Genomic DNA, 18,910 nt, shown 5'->3' on the forward strand with positions numbered 1-18,910 from the left:
CATTCTAATATGCTGATTTGGTGCTCAAGAATCATTTCTTATTATAATCAATGTTGAAAACATTTTTGTGGAGACTGTAATAGATTTTTTTTAGGATTGTTTGATAAAAGATTGACAGAAAGAAAAACAGTTTATTTGAAATATATTTTATTTGCCTTTACTGTCACTTTTGATTAATTTAATGCATCCTTGCTAAATAATAATAAAACGAATCTTAATTAGATCTTAAATCTACAGTTTCTGAAGCAATAATGTTTCTTTTTGTTGGTCTATTTAGCTTGTTTTATTTTGCTTATGGCATCAAGTGAACCATGCAGGACTTTGTGAGGTTTATTTTGTAATAATTAATTAAAATAAAAAATCGAACCAAAAAATGTATTAAAACATCCCAGTATCGCATAGCAACATCCTGCATCATGGTGGTTTTCAATTTTCAAGTCAGCATTTCTTCAAAACAATATTCAAAATCTATTTCTTGATTTTAGCACTTTTTTAAAACATAATTCTCATACCCATAATGCACTACTCCTTATGTTAAACTCAAGTTTTCTAGCATTATAGTAATAAGAGCATTATTTAGTCTGAAGACCCTCATACTTTCATAATATCTCCACAATCAGAAAGGAAGGAACTCAAGAAGGGTTGTGAAAGTGCTCAAGATTTTTCATCTCTCAACGATGCTTGGCTGTTGGGGTGTTGAGCTGTTTATCTAATCCCCCCAGCCATCACCCCTCCCAGCCTTTTAGTCCCACTCACTCTGGTTTAAACCTTGTACGCCCTTCTTTTCCCTCTTTTAGCATGGGGAAGAACACTGAGGCCTTGTACTGGTCCAGGCTTGGGGTTCCGGGACCGGTGCCGACCACGGGGGGACCACGTCAGTCTCCCCCGAGCCATTTCCTGTCTTAACCCTCCCATCTAATACCAAACAGACCTCATTCTCCTTGCGTTCCCCGACAGGACTGAGCCAACGGGCGTGCCAGAACCCTCCGTGCTCTTTGCACTTATCAAAAACATCAGAAAACAGAAAATGTCTGCATGGAGTGTAGCACCATCGACTCTTGCATCTTATATTTGTTGAGGGCAATGAGTATGATCACTTCTGCTATATATGGCTGTGGCAGTTTCTCACAAATAATTGTATGTATTTGTTTGTTATATAAGAGGGTGGAGGCTTTACCTGCAGGGAAATGTCCTTGGACATGAATGAGGTTAATTTGAAGTTAAGGTTCCAGGAATTCTCTAGCACATATTTGAGCATCAAAACATTGGTTTCCTATCCCAATTCTTATTTTTAAAGACTTTAGTGGCATGTTGACTTTCAAACATGTTGCTCTTTTCCAAATGCAACAAAATGCATGATCACTGGCTGGTCAGTCACAATTTTGTTTAGCTGCCTGAAAATGAAAGAAATTGAAAACTCTTTGCATTTATGTTGCTTTCATATTGTTTAAAAACCCTAGTCTCCTAGACTCTAAAAATGTAAAATCAAGTAAAAAGTATGTTTTCAACATATTTTCCTTTCACCTTGAATACAGTCCATTCTTAATATTTTTTTCCAAAATGTTTAAATATATTTGTTTTAACTTTTTTTCATTACCTGGAAGGTTCTAATTATTTTAATACAGAAAATTAAACATATAAGCGGCTCATCAAAAGTTTCCTCTAAGTAATTATATGATTGCATTGTTGTATTTTTAACAAATGAATAGATAAGATGAAAAAAAAATATCATGACTATACTGGTCTGCAGATTCAACAGAGCCGTGTTGAACCCTCTCCAGGAATACTTGGCATTCGTCTCAGCACATGGTATTTTTTTATGCAATAGACTTAGGCAATTCACTATCTTGCTCCTGTTGCAGCATTTGAAATAGCTTATTCTTTGCAGCTGCAATTATCTCAGTCAATTATCAGATTAGCTGTTGGCTGGAAAACTAGTGACTTCTCTACAGGAAAATTGGTCTCAATTAAAGACCTACTGTAAAAGGAGAAAGTACAGTGGCAAACATCATTGGTGTACATCCCTACAGCTCACAGCATTAGTCAATTATATTTGGTTCAATTGGTTAAAGCTATTTTACTCTGTATAGAATCCATATAAAATGTAAAAGATAGATAGATCGTTAGATAGATAGATTGATAGATAGATAGATAGATAGATAGATAGATAGATAGATAGATAGATAGATAGATAGATAGATAGATAGATAGATAGATAGATAGATAGATAGATAGATAGATAGATAGATAGATTGATTGATAGGTAGATAGGTAGATAGGTAAGTAGGTAGGTGACGGTCGTTGTTCCACATCTCAAGTGGGGTTAACTAAAGCATGACTTTGTTTTCATGCACATTCATCAGCTAACACACCTGGTGAGCTTTATCACCTCATTTCACCTCAGTTATGGTCTCAGCAGACAAGCTCGATCTTGCCTGTAATATCCTCCTCTCTCCACCACCCATTACAACAACTTTCTCACATGAACACGTTTGTGTGCATCTTTAGATCTAATGGTCTGCTTTTGACAAATTTGCCATTGATAAGTGCACATCCCCTCGTTCGGCAAGCCTTGGATATTCTTGTAATTTACTCCTCTGTGTTAAAAGGGAGCACTGGGTTTATGTAGGACAGGTCCAACCAGCCTTTGCCTCCCACTGGTCTGTCTCCAGTTTTGCTCCCCCATGCTCCCTACTGGCTTTGAAGAGCCGCTGCACTGGAGTGTAAATCAGCCCATGGGACAGGTGGAGATCTGCCAGCTGTGTGGAGATCCAGGCAGGGGATGGAAAGCTTTGGTAAAAACCACTGGATCTTCTCTAAAAGTGGAGGGAGAGGTGAAAGTAATTGAATTGGACAAACATCATTCATGTTCTCTATTACATCAACAGATATGATGCAAATGTGTGTCTGACAGATAACAATAACAAGTGGATTTTCTGGGGGGGAAAAATGGGAGTGGTGCTTGTAGACAGTGTTGTAGTTATCGAATCCAGACAAGACCTGACTCGGACCGTCTAAAGTCCAAATTCAAGACCATATTTTTATGAATAGTCAAGACCAGCTCATTTGAGTCAGAGTCCAAAAGCTCCTAAAAATATAGGACTCGGGTTTGAGTCCGAGTCAGGTCTCCAGACTCGAGTACCACAACCGTCGCCATGACCTAACCTTAACCCTGAAATCAGACGGAAATGATTGTTGAATAAATGATTTAGAAGCACCAAACTAGTGGTTATATGCCTAACTTGTCAAACTCCCTCAAATCTGATTGGTTGATTGGAATATTGTTCCAGGGTCCAGGGACATTTTGGATTTGTTGAAATCATATTCATGGTTATATTTTAAAATGTCATTCATTCATGTGATGGCAAAGCTGCATTAATAATAAATTAATCCAGTCTTCAGTGTCACATGATCCCTCAGAAATCATTCTAATATGCTGATTTGGTGCTCAAGAAACATTTGTTATTATTATCAATGTTACAGCTGTGCTGATTAATATATGATTGTGGACACTGTGATACATTTTTTAAGGATTCTTTGACAATTATAAAGCATTTATTTGGAAAAAAAATTTTTTGTAACATTATAAATGTTTTCACTGTCACTTCTGATCATTTTAATGCATCTTTGCTGAATAAAATTATTAACTCCTATTCATTCAATTCTACTGACTTTTGAATGTATTCAAAATGTAGTGGATGTATCATAAACATATCTTAGACAGGCGTTTACTCATTTTTGTGTTTTGATATATGCCACAGCTATATATAAATCCAAGTATTTGAAAAACCAATTACTGGTAGTAAAACATAAAGTAACACTCTAAGCTTAGATTTGGTGTTGTGTGTTTTAACTGAACTTATTTGAAAACAGTAGATTCAATTGTTGTTCTGTACTGTGAACTGCTTTCAATTATGATTAGCTTGGCAAGCTACAATTTCAAAGTAGCTTCCCCAACCAACACTGAAGCAAACTCTCCCCTCTCAAAGGCTCTTTTATTCTTCTGTTCTGTCATGTTTTATTCAGTGTGGAAAATCTTAGTTAATTGGTCTAAAGTTGGCTTTTCATGGCTGTTTCCTTAACAACAGGGGAAAGACCCTTTCTCCCTCCTTTTTTTTCTTCCCCAAACCCTGCCCATTTAAGGCTGGACCTCTTTTTTCCCTTTTCCTCCCTCTCCCTCTCTCACTCTCTTTCCATGTCTTTCTCTCTTCTGCGTGTGAGGACTGTGTGACAGCTTTTCCTGCTGCCCTTAGTGAACGGCTGAAAGGGAGTGAACACACGGCAGCTTGTAATGCGAACTAACCAGAGGCAAACGTATGTACTACCGAGCGGTCATTGGACGGCGGTGTAAAGACTCTTCTCAGTTTGGCCTGTGTAACGTATTGATGCCATCAGCTCTGGATTAAACTTCCCACGAAGTCTGATGCAGTGTGTGATGCTGTAGGAGAACAACTGAGATTTTTATGTGGTGAGTTTCTGACCTTTCAGCATGCCATATTTAGTGATATTAGTTGGTTCAACTTTAGTAAACCTGTTGCACTGTATGTAGAGAGATGAGAAATTGTTCTCTGATGTTCTTCACTGCAAAAACCCCCCCATGTTGTCTTGTTTTTCAGCAAAAAAAAAAGTAAATATCCTTAAAACAAGATGTATTTACTTGAGAAGCAAAATAGTCTAAGACTAAGACTATTTTAAGTCAAATTAAGTTTATTTTTCAATTGTTGTTCTTGTTTTAAACATAAACCTCACTTTGTAAGATTAAAATAAAAAAATATGAATTAATTAATTATTCTCTATTATATTACAGGAATTATTATATTAGAAATGTTATTTTTTTGCATATATGTTTTATATTTATATTTTTAGACTTTTTTTTCTCCGAAAAACAAAATGAGGATACTATATTTTACAACTATTTTATAACTAAATTTGCAAATTATTTATTTGTTTGTTTGTTTCTTTATTTTACATGAACATTTGTATGAATGTGATGCTGATTGTTGTAAATAGAACTCCGGCACATGTCACATCTGTATGAATTTATTGACTCATATTCTCATGAATCATGTCCTGGAAGGTTATGATTTATGAATCCTCCAATCCGAGATGTCGTCTGTGCAGATGGAAGTTATTTTTGATCATTTTGCACTCATCAAGAGTGTTTGTGTGTGTCTATGTATGTTTCCCTGCAGGAGAGTTCAAGTCCTGGACAGAAGCATCCTTAATTGAGTTACTTTAGGGCTAGAGCTGCAGCTGTAAATTGGTTAATGTTTTATCAATATAAAAATAAACACCCAGGCTCATTGTGTGCTTATCTGCGGGAAGGTCAATAATAATGTAACGTAACCAGGCAGTTGAGGTGAGGGCTTCATGCATGGCCGATGTGTTTCTTCAAACAAAAAGAGGTTTCCTGTATAGAGCCAAGTGAGTTGTTAAAAGCCCCTGTGTTTCCATGCCACACCTTTTTAGTTATAAAATTAATCTTAAATATACCTTTGACATGAAAATCTATACAAAGTTTCGCACCTTTGAACAGCTGATTGTTAAAGTCTTTGTTTGTTTTGGCATGCAATGTTAGTTTGATTTATATCCCGATAGAGAGATGTGTAAAACTCGCAGCTGCTTTTTGTTTAGAGATGTCTGACTTGTGTTCAAATCCATTCAACCCTGCTCTGAGCATCTGATCTCCTCTGCAAACTCTCTCTCTACTGCTGTTCAGTGAGCCACCGTATCTTCTTGAGTTAACGGTCTAGAGATTTGGAGGGAGGTCAGAGGTCAATCCCGGATCTAACTTCATTTCTGTCATGACAACTCTCTGAGTGTTTGTCATGGTAATGGGTATGACAATGTTGATATATTTGGTCTTGGCGGAATAGATCTGCAACGCTGCTGCTGCTGCTGTTGAGCAAGTACAGGACTTGCTACTGCCAGTACAAGACACACTGCTGTGAGCATGTAAGACATGCTGCTGCTGTACAATATAGCATACATAAATTACCCACAGCAGATTTATACAGGTGGAGCTGGGGAAGATGTAGGGTTTCTGAAAGCGCGCTGCACTGCTAAGGCACTGCTAAGGCTAACCAAGTATTTAAAAGTTTAGCACACAAGCTCATTGATTACTGATACAGCAGAAACCAATCAGCTGTGCCCTGTAGAGAAGTATGTGATTGCAAGCGTTTGAGTTAAGGACCTATTAGCCTGCGCCATCTGCGAGGTGGAAAGATAGACTAACACACATATAGGCTACACAAAATATAGTGCTAATTCTGAGTAATCATAGAAAGCATTATAAACATTTCATAAAAGTGGTTCCTATGACTTTTGACATTATATTATATTATATTATATTATAGCATTGCATTGCATTGCAATTCTACTTAAAGCTGCAGTCCGTATCTTTCCCTCTTTGTCGCCATCTCTCTGTTCGAAATCTGTAACTGCAGTGATTCGCGGAATTATTGTCTTTACGTGGGTTGTAAATCGGCATGAAACAGCGCGGATGAACACAGTGCTTTGAGGCGAGTGCTGCTGTCAGTCACCGCGCTGTGTGGATACTGTCATACAGAATCACAGATTCACTTTTTGAAAGTTTGACCAACATAAGAATTTTCATAAGAAAATGTCTTCTGAACAAGTAAGTAAAATCCATTTTTGTTCTGACCAACTAAGGGGGAAAAATCATTCGACATGATAAGCTTCGTTAGATTTAATCAACCGTGCAAATTATAGCCTACTTTGTTCTCAAATTGTTCATGTTAACAACATCAGCATTGCGTGACTAATGTTAAATTTAATGTGTTTTATGGTTACCTGTGTAGTTCAGAATTCATATTCTCCATAATAGCAAAAGAGAAAGGCACAACAAAGGAAACTCCATAACTGTGTGAATTAAGAAAACGTACTGTTACACGATTGAACTATTGAAATGTCTTAACTTACTTGTTCAGCAGAAAAAAGCCGTCTCTTCTTCCGTTTTGAACCCCTTCAAAACACGGAGTTCACGCACTTTTCAAAAGCCCCGCCGATGTTTAAATCCTTGTGTTCGCATGAGACGGTTTCTTTCTCTTTCTCTAGCCACCTTAAATCCGAAGTACGAAGTCTTTTGGGTTTTATAACTGCTGAATCTCCAGTTGACACTGATGATTGTTGTTTGGATCTTTCTGGATCCGCCATAAGTTTAATCATGTAAAGTGCTGCGAGAAAAGCCTATACATCTAAACATCTCGTCACGCGCAGTATAGCCGGCTAGCTGAAACTCCTTCTTTATGTGTACGGGTGTGACGTCATGACGCAAAGACATGCTCGAATTTCCCGCGGAAACCCACCAGTACCACTGGAATTAAAATCATTATTACAAGCTAACCGTTTTGAATCTAGCTATGGCAAGCAGATAGTTTTGACCACTGGCAGAATAAGTTTTTTTAATATAATTATTTTGGATTATTTTTAACTTAAAAAAGTTACGGACTGGAGCTTTAATGCTTCTTAAGACTTTTCCTCTTACAAGCTTTGTAAGAAGAACAGACCAAAATGTATTATCACATCACATTACTATAACATTTATTATTATATTCACTGATTATCTTCACTTCCACTCTCAAATCAAATATGGCACTGAGAGATTGTTTTGTGATTTGATGACCATGTCATTTGGCCACAATCGTCAATGGCATCCACATGCATTTATGTAGTCTGAGTTGGTCTCGGAAGCTCTGAAATGGGTACAAATATCATATATATAAAGAAAATTCGACACACTTAGCCCTCAAATGTGTCAGCTCTGATCTAAAGACAGAATATGGGAGGATTTGGGCTCTGCTATGCCTTATCTGATTTTGATTGATTTGGTGGAATATTTACAGTGAAACTCCTTTTGCTCTGAGGGTTTGAAATGTTTAATGACTATGTCAGTATGTGCTTTTAAACTCCTCCCAAACATTCTTTCTCTCCCCCATCTCTGTTTTTTTATGAGCTTGTGGATTTTGATTGAGAGAATAAATCCCGAAATACAAATAATACAGCAAACCCCAGATAATATAGCACAAAATCTCATCTGAGTGGTATGCATTCGTTCAATTAATGCCATTGGCTTGATTTACAAACACGCTGAGAGTGTCAATCTCATTTTATGGAGCAATAATACAGTTAAGGGGAATTAGTAAAGCCATTGAAATGAGACTGAACATTGCTGTGTACAAAGTTTAACATCATTCATTCTCTGGCTCTTCTATTTGGCTTTTTTTTTAAAAGCTTTTATTACATATAAATCCTAACCTGAGTACTTGTGCTAAATGCTTTGATAAATCTCTATGGGCAGGATGGGGTTAACAATGCCCACCCACCCATGGGAAAGATGGACCACATGTTTTGCGTCGTACAGTAATCAGAGGGCCTGCGTAATGGATCCAGCATGTTTCTAGGGATCTGTAAAGGCCTTCAGGCTCAGATCGATCTGCAGATGAGATCATTGCTCTATTTGTGGAGCTTTGGAACTGGGATCACCTGAGGGTTAGTCGGCCCATCACCCACAGACTCTCTGTGCTTTCAAACTGAACCCAAACAAGCAGAAACAAGGCTGCAGATGCACGTGATTATTTAAATCTAAAGTACTCCCGCTCTCATTTTCATAATAGGTCTTCTTAGGGTTTTAAATCTAAAACAAGTCTAAATTGCTTTTATTTTAGGGTTTAATGAATGGGTAGAGATTGTGTTGTGTTCTCACACAGTACATTCTCATTTTGAGTGTGTTGACCCTGGAGGTGGATAGAGGCCAAAGATTAGGGTATGTGAAAAGTGTTTTTCTTCTCTGCATTTGCATAGAAAACTATTGAGGATCCACCGACACACACACACACACACACACTCACATCTGGTCCACATTAACACCCAAGAGCACAGCCCTCACATCCACAAAACCCCCACTGACAACACGGGCTGGCAAATACCCCCTCTGTTATATTAAGAACATTGAATGGTACCAAACAGCCAACATGAAAATAATTTGTCGAAGAAGGGACTTTTAACTTTTAGCGGCATTATTGAAGTTTTGGACTGCATCCCAATTAATATACTGTGTTTACAGTACAGTATACAGTAATAGCTGAAGAGGAATTATGTACTTTGAAGTATTATATACACAGTTTGTAAGTGTTGTAATGGCACTGCCATGTCATAAACTTGCATCTTGTGTAAATATTAGGATTAAGCTAAATTCATTAGCCTTGAAATTCATCTCAGAACATGTCTGACCCACTCTATGTTATAATAGATTTAATTTAATTGTTAATTTATTTATAGTACTATATAGTTGGTCTCATATACACTGCCCAGCCAAAAGAAGCTGACAATATCTTGACCAAAATTGATGCACCTCTTGATGGAAATAACATCACAACATTTAGGTGCATCAATTTATTGGTCAAGATCATTTAATGACAATGCAAGAGTCGCACTCTGTAAAGTTTATCCAGCACAGTGTGCATATTTTTTAACACATTTATCAGAAGAACTATTAGTTTGGAGGGGTAAAAAATGACCAATATATAGTGAGGTTTATGCTCTTGAGGAAATTCAACAGAGCGTGTGTGGTGTTCGTTTAGTCTCCTCTTTCTCGGCTGGCATGCGTCTTTAGGGTCAACTCCATATTTGATGCAGGGGTCAAGAATCTGATGGCAACCACATGTCTGACTTTGCTCCAAATTAAATACCCCCCCTCAGTAAGAGCTACTGGCAGGAAACACAGTCCAAATGAGTTGAACACAGTTTAATCTGCTGGATTCTCTGTCAAGAAACAAGAAAAAAGACACTCTACACTGTTTTGGAAATGTGATGGTGAGATCTAGGGCTGTAAAGGAGCTCAAGCTATTTCACATAGCGAATGCTTTTACCATACCACCCTCCTGAGCAGTTTAACAGGCCACACAGCCGGTAGAAATGTGTCCAAGTTTACTGGTTGGACTTGGACAGTTACCCTCACCTTAGAGGTTTTGGAAGTTACATTGAGCCGCTACCTTTGATTTGTTGAGACAATTCTGGGCATGGTTGGTGTTCAGGAGAATCTGGCTGATGGGAGAAAACGAGACCCGAAAGGGCTACATGCTAACTACGAGATTGAACAGTCAGCACCTGTACAATGCTTTTGGACGGTTCTTTATGAAAATTCAAGATTATGAGGACGTTGGAGTTGTAGCGTTCTGCCAAACGCAAAAATAATGATAAAAGCAATGTTTCAAAGTTTCAAATGTACTTTCAGGGACACATTAGACACCCCTCCCCCATTTCCTTTTTCTAACATAACTGTTTATGGGATAAAACATTTTCTTTCTTCTTTTTGTAAGGAGCTTTTCATTTTAAAAGCATAGACACTCCTCGAAGCAACACCAGTCAAGATAAAGTAGTTTTCTACTGAGGCTGACAGCATAAAATAGTCATTAAGAGTATTTTGTATATTGAGATTGCGCCCTCTATGCTGTCCACAGTTTGGGAATAGTTTAGCGAGAGAAAGAAACACAATTCAATTTAGATTTAAAGTTCTGTATCAGTCACCAAGCCCTTTGCCAAGAAGACCACAAGTGGTTCAATCACTATGCCAGGAAATTCCAGTGGCTGAAAGAACATTTCTAAGTATCAAAAATATCCATCTGCTTGTTTTGGCTGGCGGTGTGTCATATGAACGAAAATGCTGCACTGGCTGCTCGAGCTATGTTTTTCTTTTGATATTGGAGGATTCAATTATAGCCTTTAATGTCATGGAGTAAATTCCGTTCATGCTTTGTGATGATATTTTTGAGTACTTTACAATGAAGGAGTCGTTCAGTCAGGTTGTTTATGACTGATGTTTCCCTCATGGTCAAGACTGAAGCTTCTGTTCAATGATTAGCAGAATCACTCCGCAGGTTTTTGTCCTGTCACTTTGTCCCCCACAAATCATCCACTAACACTCTTTATTTGGACAGACAACTTAATGTGAAAAAAGAGGAACAAATCAGGGGGTGTTGTTTACGTATTTGCACTAGGTCACAATTTTTCCTGTCGGATGGAGACAGATCCAGGGGAAGGAAATGCTATTGTGGTCTTCTTATTGTGGAAAAGAGAAGAATTATCACCAGATATGACAGTGTCTGGACTTCCTCCGTCTTTTCCCATTCCTTTAAACAAACAATGTCTAGTTTAAAATGAGAATTTCTGGCCTTTTCCCAGGATTTGTAATAGGCTGTGTTTGTATTGGCATTCATTTGCACTTTCTTTATTAAATAAACTATTAAGTGTAGTGCTAAAAAAAAACATTCTAATCATATTAATGCATGGTTGCTTTATCTGGAATTCTACAACACTTTTCTCTCTCAAAATTCTACTGTATATGATCTGTGTGCTTTTCCAAACTGCACAGCAAGTTTAAGCCTGAGAAATGGACTTTAGTCAGGGTAGACTCCATATTTTACATGAATTAGAATCAGAAGGCATTATGACATGGATTTTATATATCATTTTAATCTTCCTTGAGGTTCATGTATACAAAGCCCCTAAAAGGGACAAATATGGAATGTGAGGAAAAAACATTTTTCAAAGCTTTTACGTTCTCTCGCAAAACTTTTGAGTTCCCCCTAGAAATTCTGCGAAACACTGTCTCGCAAACATATTTGCGTTCTCTCGCAACACTTTTGTGGCCTCTTGCAAACATATTTATGTTCTCTTGCAAAACTTGTGAGTTCGAACAAACACTTAATGTTTTATGTCCTGCTGGCAGTGTTTCAGACAGCTCCATACTTGAACAATGGAGCGGTTCATAGGGTTTTATTTTGAACTTGGACTTAAAGGAATATGGTCAGTGCTTAGTTAACGGAGTTCAGTAAAGTTGCCAATACATTCACAGATTTGAATATAATTGAGTTGGGCCAACTTAATTTTGACAATTTTAATTAAGTTGGGCCAACTTAATTTTCAAAAATTTAAATTCTAAATATTGATTATTGAGTTGAGCCAACTTAATTTCGGAAAATTTAAATTGTTGGGCCAACTCAATTTTGGAAAATTTTAATTTTAAATATTAGTTATTGAGTTGGGCCAACTCAATTTAATTGAGTTGGGCCAAGTCCATTTTGGAACATTTTAGATCTAAATATTAATTTAATTGAGTTGGGTCAACTTAATTTTGAACAATTTGAATGGAGTTGGGCCAACTTAATTTTGAACAATTTAAAATCTAAGTATTAATTATCGAGTTGGGCCAACTTAATTCATTTGAGTTGGGGCCAAATTAATTTAATTGAGTTGTGCCAATTTAATTTTGAACAATTTAAATTCTAAATATTGATTGTTGAGTTGAGCCAACTTAATTTTGGAAAATTTCAATTGAGTTGGACCAGCTCAATTTTGGAAAATTTTAATTCTAAATATTAACTATTGAGTTAGGTCAACTTAATTTTTGAACAATTTAAATTGAGTTGGGCCAACTTAATTTTGAACAATTTAAAATCGAAATATTAATTATCGAGTTGGGCCAACTTAATTCATTTGAGTTAGGCCAAATTCATTTAATTGAGTTGGGCCAACTTAATTTTGAACAATTTAAAATCTAAGTATTAATTATTGAGTTAGGCCAACTTAATTTTGAACAATTTAAATTGAGTTGGGTCAACTTAATTTTGGAAAATTTAAATTGTAAATATTAATTATTGAGTTAAGTTGGCCCGACTCAATAATTAATATTTCGATTTTCATCATTATCCTTATGGTGTTTATGCCACCCTTAATTTAATTGAGGTGGGTCAACTTAATTTTGAACAATTTAAACTGAGTTGGGTCAACTTAATTTTGGAAAATTTAAATTCTAAATATTAATTATTGAGTTGGGCAAACTTAATTTTGAACAATTAAATATTAATTAGAATTAAAACAGAATTAACAGAGAAAGAAAACCGCTGGTGTTGGAGTGACAGCAGGGCAAGAGGCCTGCAAATAAATTCCTCCTTAGGGGAAAAACAAAACACAAACAAAACAACACGGCAGGTTAATGTAAGGATGTAGTCTTTAAACATGTCTCCAGCTGCCATTAGATTCCATGTAGACACGACTGCAAGCGAAAGGTAAAATGATGTATATACTGTATTTCTACATCATTATCCTTATGGTGTTTATGCCACCCATGCAATAGAATATTTTTTTTTACAGTTGTATCTACAATCCTTAATGTGTACATCTGTACACTTGTCTGCTGCTTACTCCATCTAGATGTATATTACTTTCAGTTTTTTACCTTAAATCTACATGTTAAGAGGTTTCAAGAGTCAGCAAGATCCAAATCGGCACAGCAAACAAAGGGGCTTTACTAAACCAACTCGAACTTTCCCATTGAAAGAAACCTCCTGCTTTGCACATTTTTCACACCATCTACCTATGACATTTGGGCCAAATGTCTATAAACATAGCTTTATAGCACAAACTAAATAGGCTAGTACTTTTGTTGTGTATGAAGAAAGTTTTCAAAAATGAACACAGAGGTTAATACCGAAACATTTAGTCATGATGCTTCTGTTCAGGCAGTTCACACTGTGATTTATTTTTCTAACTCAATTCCCTAATGACTCATTCATCATGTGAATATCCATCTCAGACATGATTTATTGCATTTTCATTGGTGAAATGTGAATCTGTTTTAGGCTGTTCGATCTCAAGCTGACTTCCTGTGTGCACAGTGCAATCTTTCGCCTGTCATTCGCTTGCGCTGCAAATGCCTCAGTGATTTTAGATGTGATATGGTCTGACATCCATGTGTGTGTGTGTGTGTGTGTGTGTGTGTGTGTGTGTGTGTGTGTGTGTGTGTTTGTCATTGTATAGACGAAGGCCCAAGATATACAGAGGACACGGGCAGAACCAGAGTGAGAAGCGTGATCCATCTGAAACAACAGTGCACCATGAAGAGGAACTGACTGCTTTATATGGTATAGTAAATCTTAGTGCTTTTCTTTGTAGGCTAGTTCTATATGTTGTTGGTTTTTTTTTTTTTTTTTTTTTGCTTTGTTGTGCTTTAATTCGCTTTTCTTCTTTGGTTTTGTTTTGTCTTTTCTTTTTCAACAACTGTAAAAGGTATGCTTATCAAAATCTAAAGAAACTATTTATTAATTCCGCAATAATACAAATTGAATTAATATTTTAGAATTACTAATGTACTAAAGAAGTTCACTCAGTTAAATTAAGAAAAGTAATGGCATTTCCTGTAGGAATTTCTTTTGTGGAACAAAAACAAGGCCTTTCCAAGATATCACCATTTTCATTGAAAAACAGCTTCAATTTAGTTTGTTCATCACACAAATCTGCTATATGGCATGCTTTATTGAGCTTGAAAAGTTATACCTTCTTAAGGCCAAGCTGTTAAAGTTAAGATAATGGGTAATATCTTAGTTATACAAGTGCATTTGAATCTCTGAGTGTGCATACTCAAACAGCATGTATACAGCAATGATGTGAACAATAGTGAAAGAGAAAAGCCAAAGTCAGCAGGAAGTTCTGTATGACTGTAGTGGATGGGATTATTTCCTTTAAAAAAAAAGGAGCAGGGGGGTGGACACAGGAAGTGTGGTAAGATCCAGCAGGCGCACATGACCCCAGGTCTTCGCGTTTTCTGTGGCGCCTGCTATGCAGTGTGTATTGAACCAGGCGCAGAACTGTCATAGGGAGGATATATTTGTTTGGGGTTGTAAATATAACCTCTTTAAACTCTTGCCCTCATACTGTATGTGAGGGTGTGGCAGCATTTGTTGACCCCTGGAAATATGAGTCTTCCTTATGAGTTCACAGTTAGAAGGGAAAAGAGTCAGAGAGGAAATACACTACGGACACATACACTACAGGAAAGGAAAAGGCTGTGGATGCACGTCAATAGGGAGGAGAATTGTATCGTGTACTTTATGCAGATACAAAAGAGTCTGACTACTGGCTACACTCCATTTAATGGAGAAGGAAATGGGCCCCACTTGCTGCTGGCAATTCTGACCTTTTGACCTCACAAAAGGGGCTCACATGGATTGACTGTAGACTTGTTCAGTATATTTTTACTGAATATATATATATATATATATCTAGTGTGTCTCATAGTGCCAGAGAATTATGTGATTAATGCTCAGTATGATTAATCAGATAGGCCTACCTTTCTTTTCTTTTCTTTTTTTGGAACACAGAAGCTTGACATTTGGCCTAGTTTTTGTTTGTGCTGAAATTCTATTTGAGTTTTGTATTCTGAACTTTTTGAAAACTTACTGCAATTTTATAATATGAATATTTACAGCTAATTTTACCTCTAAAAAAATCAGAACTAAAAACAAACCTGTTAGAAAAAAAATATAAAATACACCACAAAATTTTTGTTTTTGTCAGAAAACACCCAGAATATATTAGCAGTGCCCAAGCAACCACATTTTAGCATGTGCTAAAACAAGCACTGCTCATGTTTAACAATATTAGTTTCCATTTTTTTATCCGGTAGGTTTGGAAACACACGATAAAGCCAGGATGAATGTGAAAAGGAAGGAGATGGATTTCTTGAGCAACACTATTGCTGCTTATGCTCACATTAAAGGTCAGTGCTTTCCCCATTTTTAATATTTTTAACATGCAACTCAGGTTTAAAGAACAGCAAACTGATATGGAGATGTTCCAATTACTAAACCTGACTTGTTTCCCTCTCCATCCAGCAAATCCAGAGAGTTTCGGCCTTTACTTCGTCATCGGCGTCTGTTTTGGCCTGGTGCTCACTCTCTGCCTCCTGGTCATCCGGATTTCCTGCAAGCCTCGTGCCACTACGGCACCCTCCACACCGGAGAAAAAACAGCTGAAAGACTACAGTGAGGAGGAAGAGGAAGACGAGGAGAGCGATGATGATGAGGAGGAGGAAGATGCAGGAGGCCTGGAGTCCTCGGTCCGACACAGCACCACAGAGATCCCCATGAGCAACCACCTCATCACGCCGGATGGGACTCTGAGCAGGAACGTGTTCACCTCAGCCGAGGAGCTGGAGCGGGCACAGCGATTGGAGGAAAGGGAGAGGATCATCAGGGAAATCTGGAGAAATGGACAGCCGGATATCCTGGGAACAGGCACGGGCACTATTGGAAGAGTGCACTACTATTAATGCTCCCAGAGACTCCTGGACATAAACTCAAGCCATTTCACTGCTTGAGTGCAGTACTTTTAAAGACTGTTAACGGATGGTGTTTCCATTATATATTTTTTATATGTTGGACTGATGTTATTGTAATCCTACAGACCATGGGTACAGCTGTTTTGTATGCAACATTTGGACTGGGAAAGTTGCTATCGGTCCCCAAGTCACGGTGCTTATTGAAAAGTCATTCCGACTTTATTGTTGATGTTTAAAAAAATATTTGTGAATTGTAGCTGATAATTAGAAGCTCACAGAAAGCAAATGCACTTTTGCACTATGCCATTTATTGTTTTTCTGCTATTTTTTTGTCATAAAAAAAAAAATCCCCCATGTAAGTCACATCAAGCCTTAACTCAAAGATTATAAAGCCACACATAGCTAAAGAATGCACAGATATTAAAATTCAACATCGACAAGATAATTATTTTCATGATTTACTATTTTGTCTAAATAAAAATAAAATAAAACATTGTTTTAAATGCTATTGTTTTAAATGATACAAAGTGAAATGGGCATCACAACATTATAATGTACAATATGAAAATAGGATATTTACTTTGATATTTTCTAAATATTACATTAAAGGTACACTATCTAACTTTTTTGTTCAAAATTAACTACATTTAAATGTCAATACATCAATCCTTCCTCCAAAGTGTGTTTTTGACTTATGGTAAGCCTTTTATAAGTGTTCATATTTTAGACCTGTAGGAATGCTTTTCACAGGAAATTGTGTACATATATTGTACATCACTCACCCGTGCGTGTCTCATATCTGTAAATAGGGAAAAGTTGCTCTGGGTACTTTGACGCATGTATGGTGTTGAAGTGGCATAGGTTAGTTGTCACAATGAGCGAGAAAGGTTGACATGGAGCACACTAAATCTTGAATCTCTGGAGAATCACCTGTTTTAAAAAAATGAGACAAAAGAGAACGCGACAGAGCTTGTAATAAAACGAGAATCAACATCGGCTTGGCATTTCATTATGGTTGTGCTGAGCTGGAATCTATTTTCAATAAAGTCTATTAAGTGTCTATTAATGGATATAGCTTCAGTAACATCTTCAGCTCAGCTTGAGATCCTTTCCATCTAAACTGATTATATGTCTTAAGCCTATTAGTGAATGTTTTATGAGCAGTATGATAACCATATTCATCCGCACAACCAAAACACAACCAAAACAATGTTCTTCCGCAAAAAAGCTTCATGTGTACCTTCAATGCTTGTAAGTTTAATGATGACCATTAATGGATGATAGTAAACTATACAAGTTATAAATATATATATAAAAAAGATGGGCAAATAAGAATAAACAAATGAAACATTCAATACAGACCAATATCAATCAATTAAAAATGAATTCTAATATCAACTTCGTGCATTCCTAAATATAGCCAAAAAACATCCTGCTCAACATGGGTCATGCTCTCAGGATCTCTAGAAACAGGGTTATAGCAATCAGAAGATGCAGTTTAAAACAATCAAGGGTTCATTTCCCAATCAGTCATTTACAATAAGACTCTCATATAGGTGAGTATATATGGGTAATACATATCAAATGGCATAATTGCACACCTGATTATTCAGAACTTCATGTATTTTACAATAAATTAAATGGTAAAATAAAATTAAATAGGCCAAAATCAATGTTTTGTGGACATCGTGTCTTTCACGTTCAAGTTATATATTTGCTCACCAAGTGGATGTTATTGTATTATTGTTTAATTTCCAGTTCCAGTTCATTTTGATTTAAATATTGAGCTTTCCATGCATCGAAAACAAAACCCAAACAATTAAACCAAAGCGTAACAATAACTCTTGAGTGCTTACGAAGAACCAGATGCTATAATATTCCTAATGAAACAACTTCTGTTATTGTTTACATTTATGAAGTACATTCTGATATAAAGATGTTATGAAGATATTTCAATTTGTGAACTGCTAATATGACACATAATATGTAGAACCCATATAACATTAAGGACAAGCCCAAACAACGGAAAGAATGTGAGTTTATCTTGATTGACGTTACTATGTCATCACAGCAAATGAACCTACAAACCTTTCTATTTGGAATTAGTCTGTCTGTCATTAAAAAAATAGACCATTCCCAATGATTAGTCAGACTATGAAAATCTAATGTATTCCACATGGTTTCCAGATGCTGTTTTCTGTCTGAAGGGACACTAAACCAGCCTCAGTCTCATGCTAATTCTCCACGAAGGGAAATTAACTTTCAAATTCTGTTAGTGACAAAGCAAACTCTATTCATGCCATTCACAAAGCAACTTTTAAAAAGCATTTGCAGTGTTGTCAAAATAGACCTGGAGCCAATTGAATTGTCTTGTGTCATTCCAAAAGATTTATTTTCCATCAGACCACTGGGGTTATGGAAAAAAAAAAAATGTATCTAGGAATATTTGATTACTTTATGTTTAAGGTTGCTTGCATTTAGATACCAGATCTGTATTTATATGTCATTGATATCTTCCACTCCTGAAATAAATCCATCTTGTTTCATAGTCTTAACACAGATAAAACTAGTTGCATTCAAAAAAGGCATCAACTCATGTTTATAATTTAAGTTTCTGAGTTAATCAGGTTTGGAGCAAAAACATTTGACCATCAGCGGAATTATTTATTGATTTATTTTCTACAGAATACCACAAAACCGAAACATGTTATTAATAGAATGTGTGTTAATACGTTAAAATATGCCTAGTTTAATCGTGAATATTTGATATTT

General features: G+C 36.4%; 1 protein-coding gene across 2 annotated transcripts; it reads left to right on the forward strand.

Annotated features, from left to right (window-relative positions):
• Positions 1 to 13,829: 13,829 nt before the first annotated feature.
• On the forward strand, positions 13,830 to 16,633 carry eva1ba (eva-1 homolog Ba (C. elegans)). Of its 2 annotated transcripts, none has more exons than XM_056270922.1 (3): positions 13,830 to 13,943; positions 15,485 to 15,577; positions 15,693 to 16,633. In XM_056270922.1, the coding sequence occupies exons 2-3, from the start codon at positions 15,511 to 15,513 to the stop codon at positions 16,127 to 16,129; spliced, it is 504 nt and encodes a 167-aa protein (XP_056126897.1). In that variant the 5' UTR covers positions 13,830 to 13,943; positions 15,485 to 15,510; the 3' UTR covers positions 16,130 to 16,633. The 2 variants fall into 2 exon arrangements, with proteins under 2 accessions (XP_056126897.1, XP_056126898.1); XM_056270923.1 differs by having other exon boundaries at positions 13,830 to 13,942; positions 15,481 to 15,577.
• The last annotated feature ends 2,277 nt before the right edge of the window (positions 16,634 to 18,910 follow it).

Source organism: Rhinichthys klamathensis, unplaced genomic scaffold, assembly GCF_029890125.1.
Source record: "Rhinichthys klamathensis goyatoka isolate OS25496 unplaced genomic scaffold, OSU_Roscu_1.1 h1tg000309l_1, whole genome shotgun sequence".
Lineage (NCBI taxonomy): Eukaryota > Metazoa > Chordata > Actinopteri > Cypriniformes > Leuciscidae > Rhinichthys > Rhinichthys klamathensis.

Coding starts and splice junctions, on each gene's coding strand:
- eva1ba (XM_056270922.1), top strand. CDS start 15,511: ATGAATGTGAAAAGGAAGGAGATGGATTTCTTGAGCAACACTATTGCT. Junction 15,578..15,692: donor TGCTTATGCTCACATTAAAG/GTCAGTGCTTTC, acceptor CTCTCCATCCAG/CAAATCCAGAGAGTTTCGGC.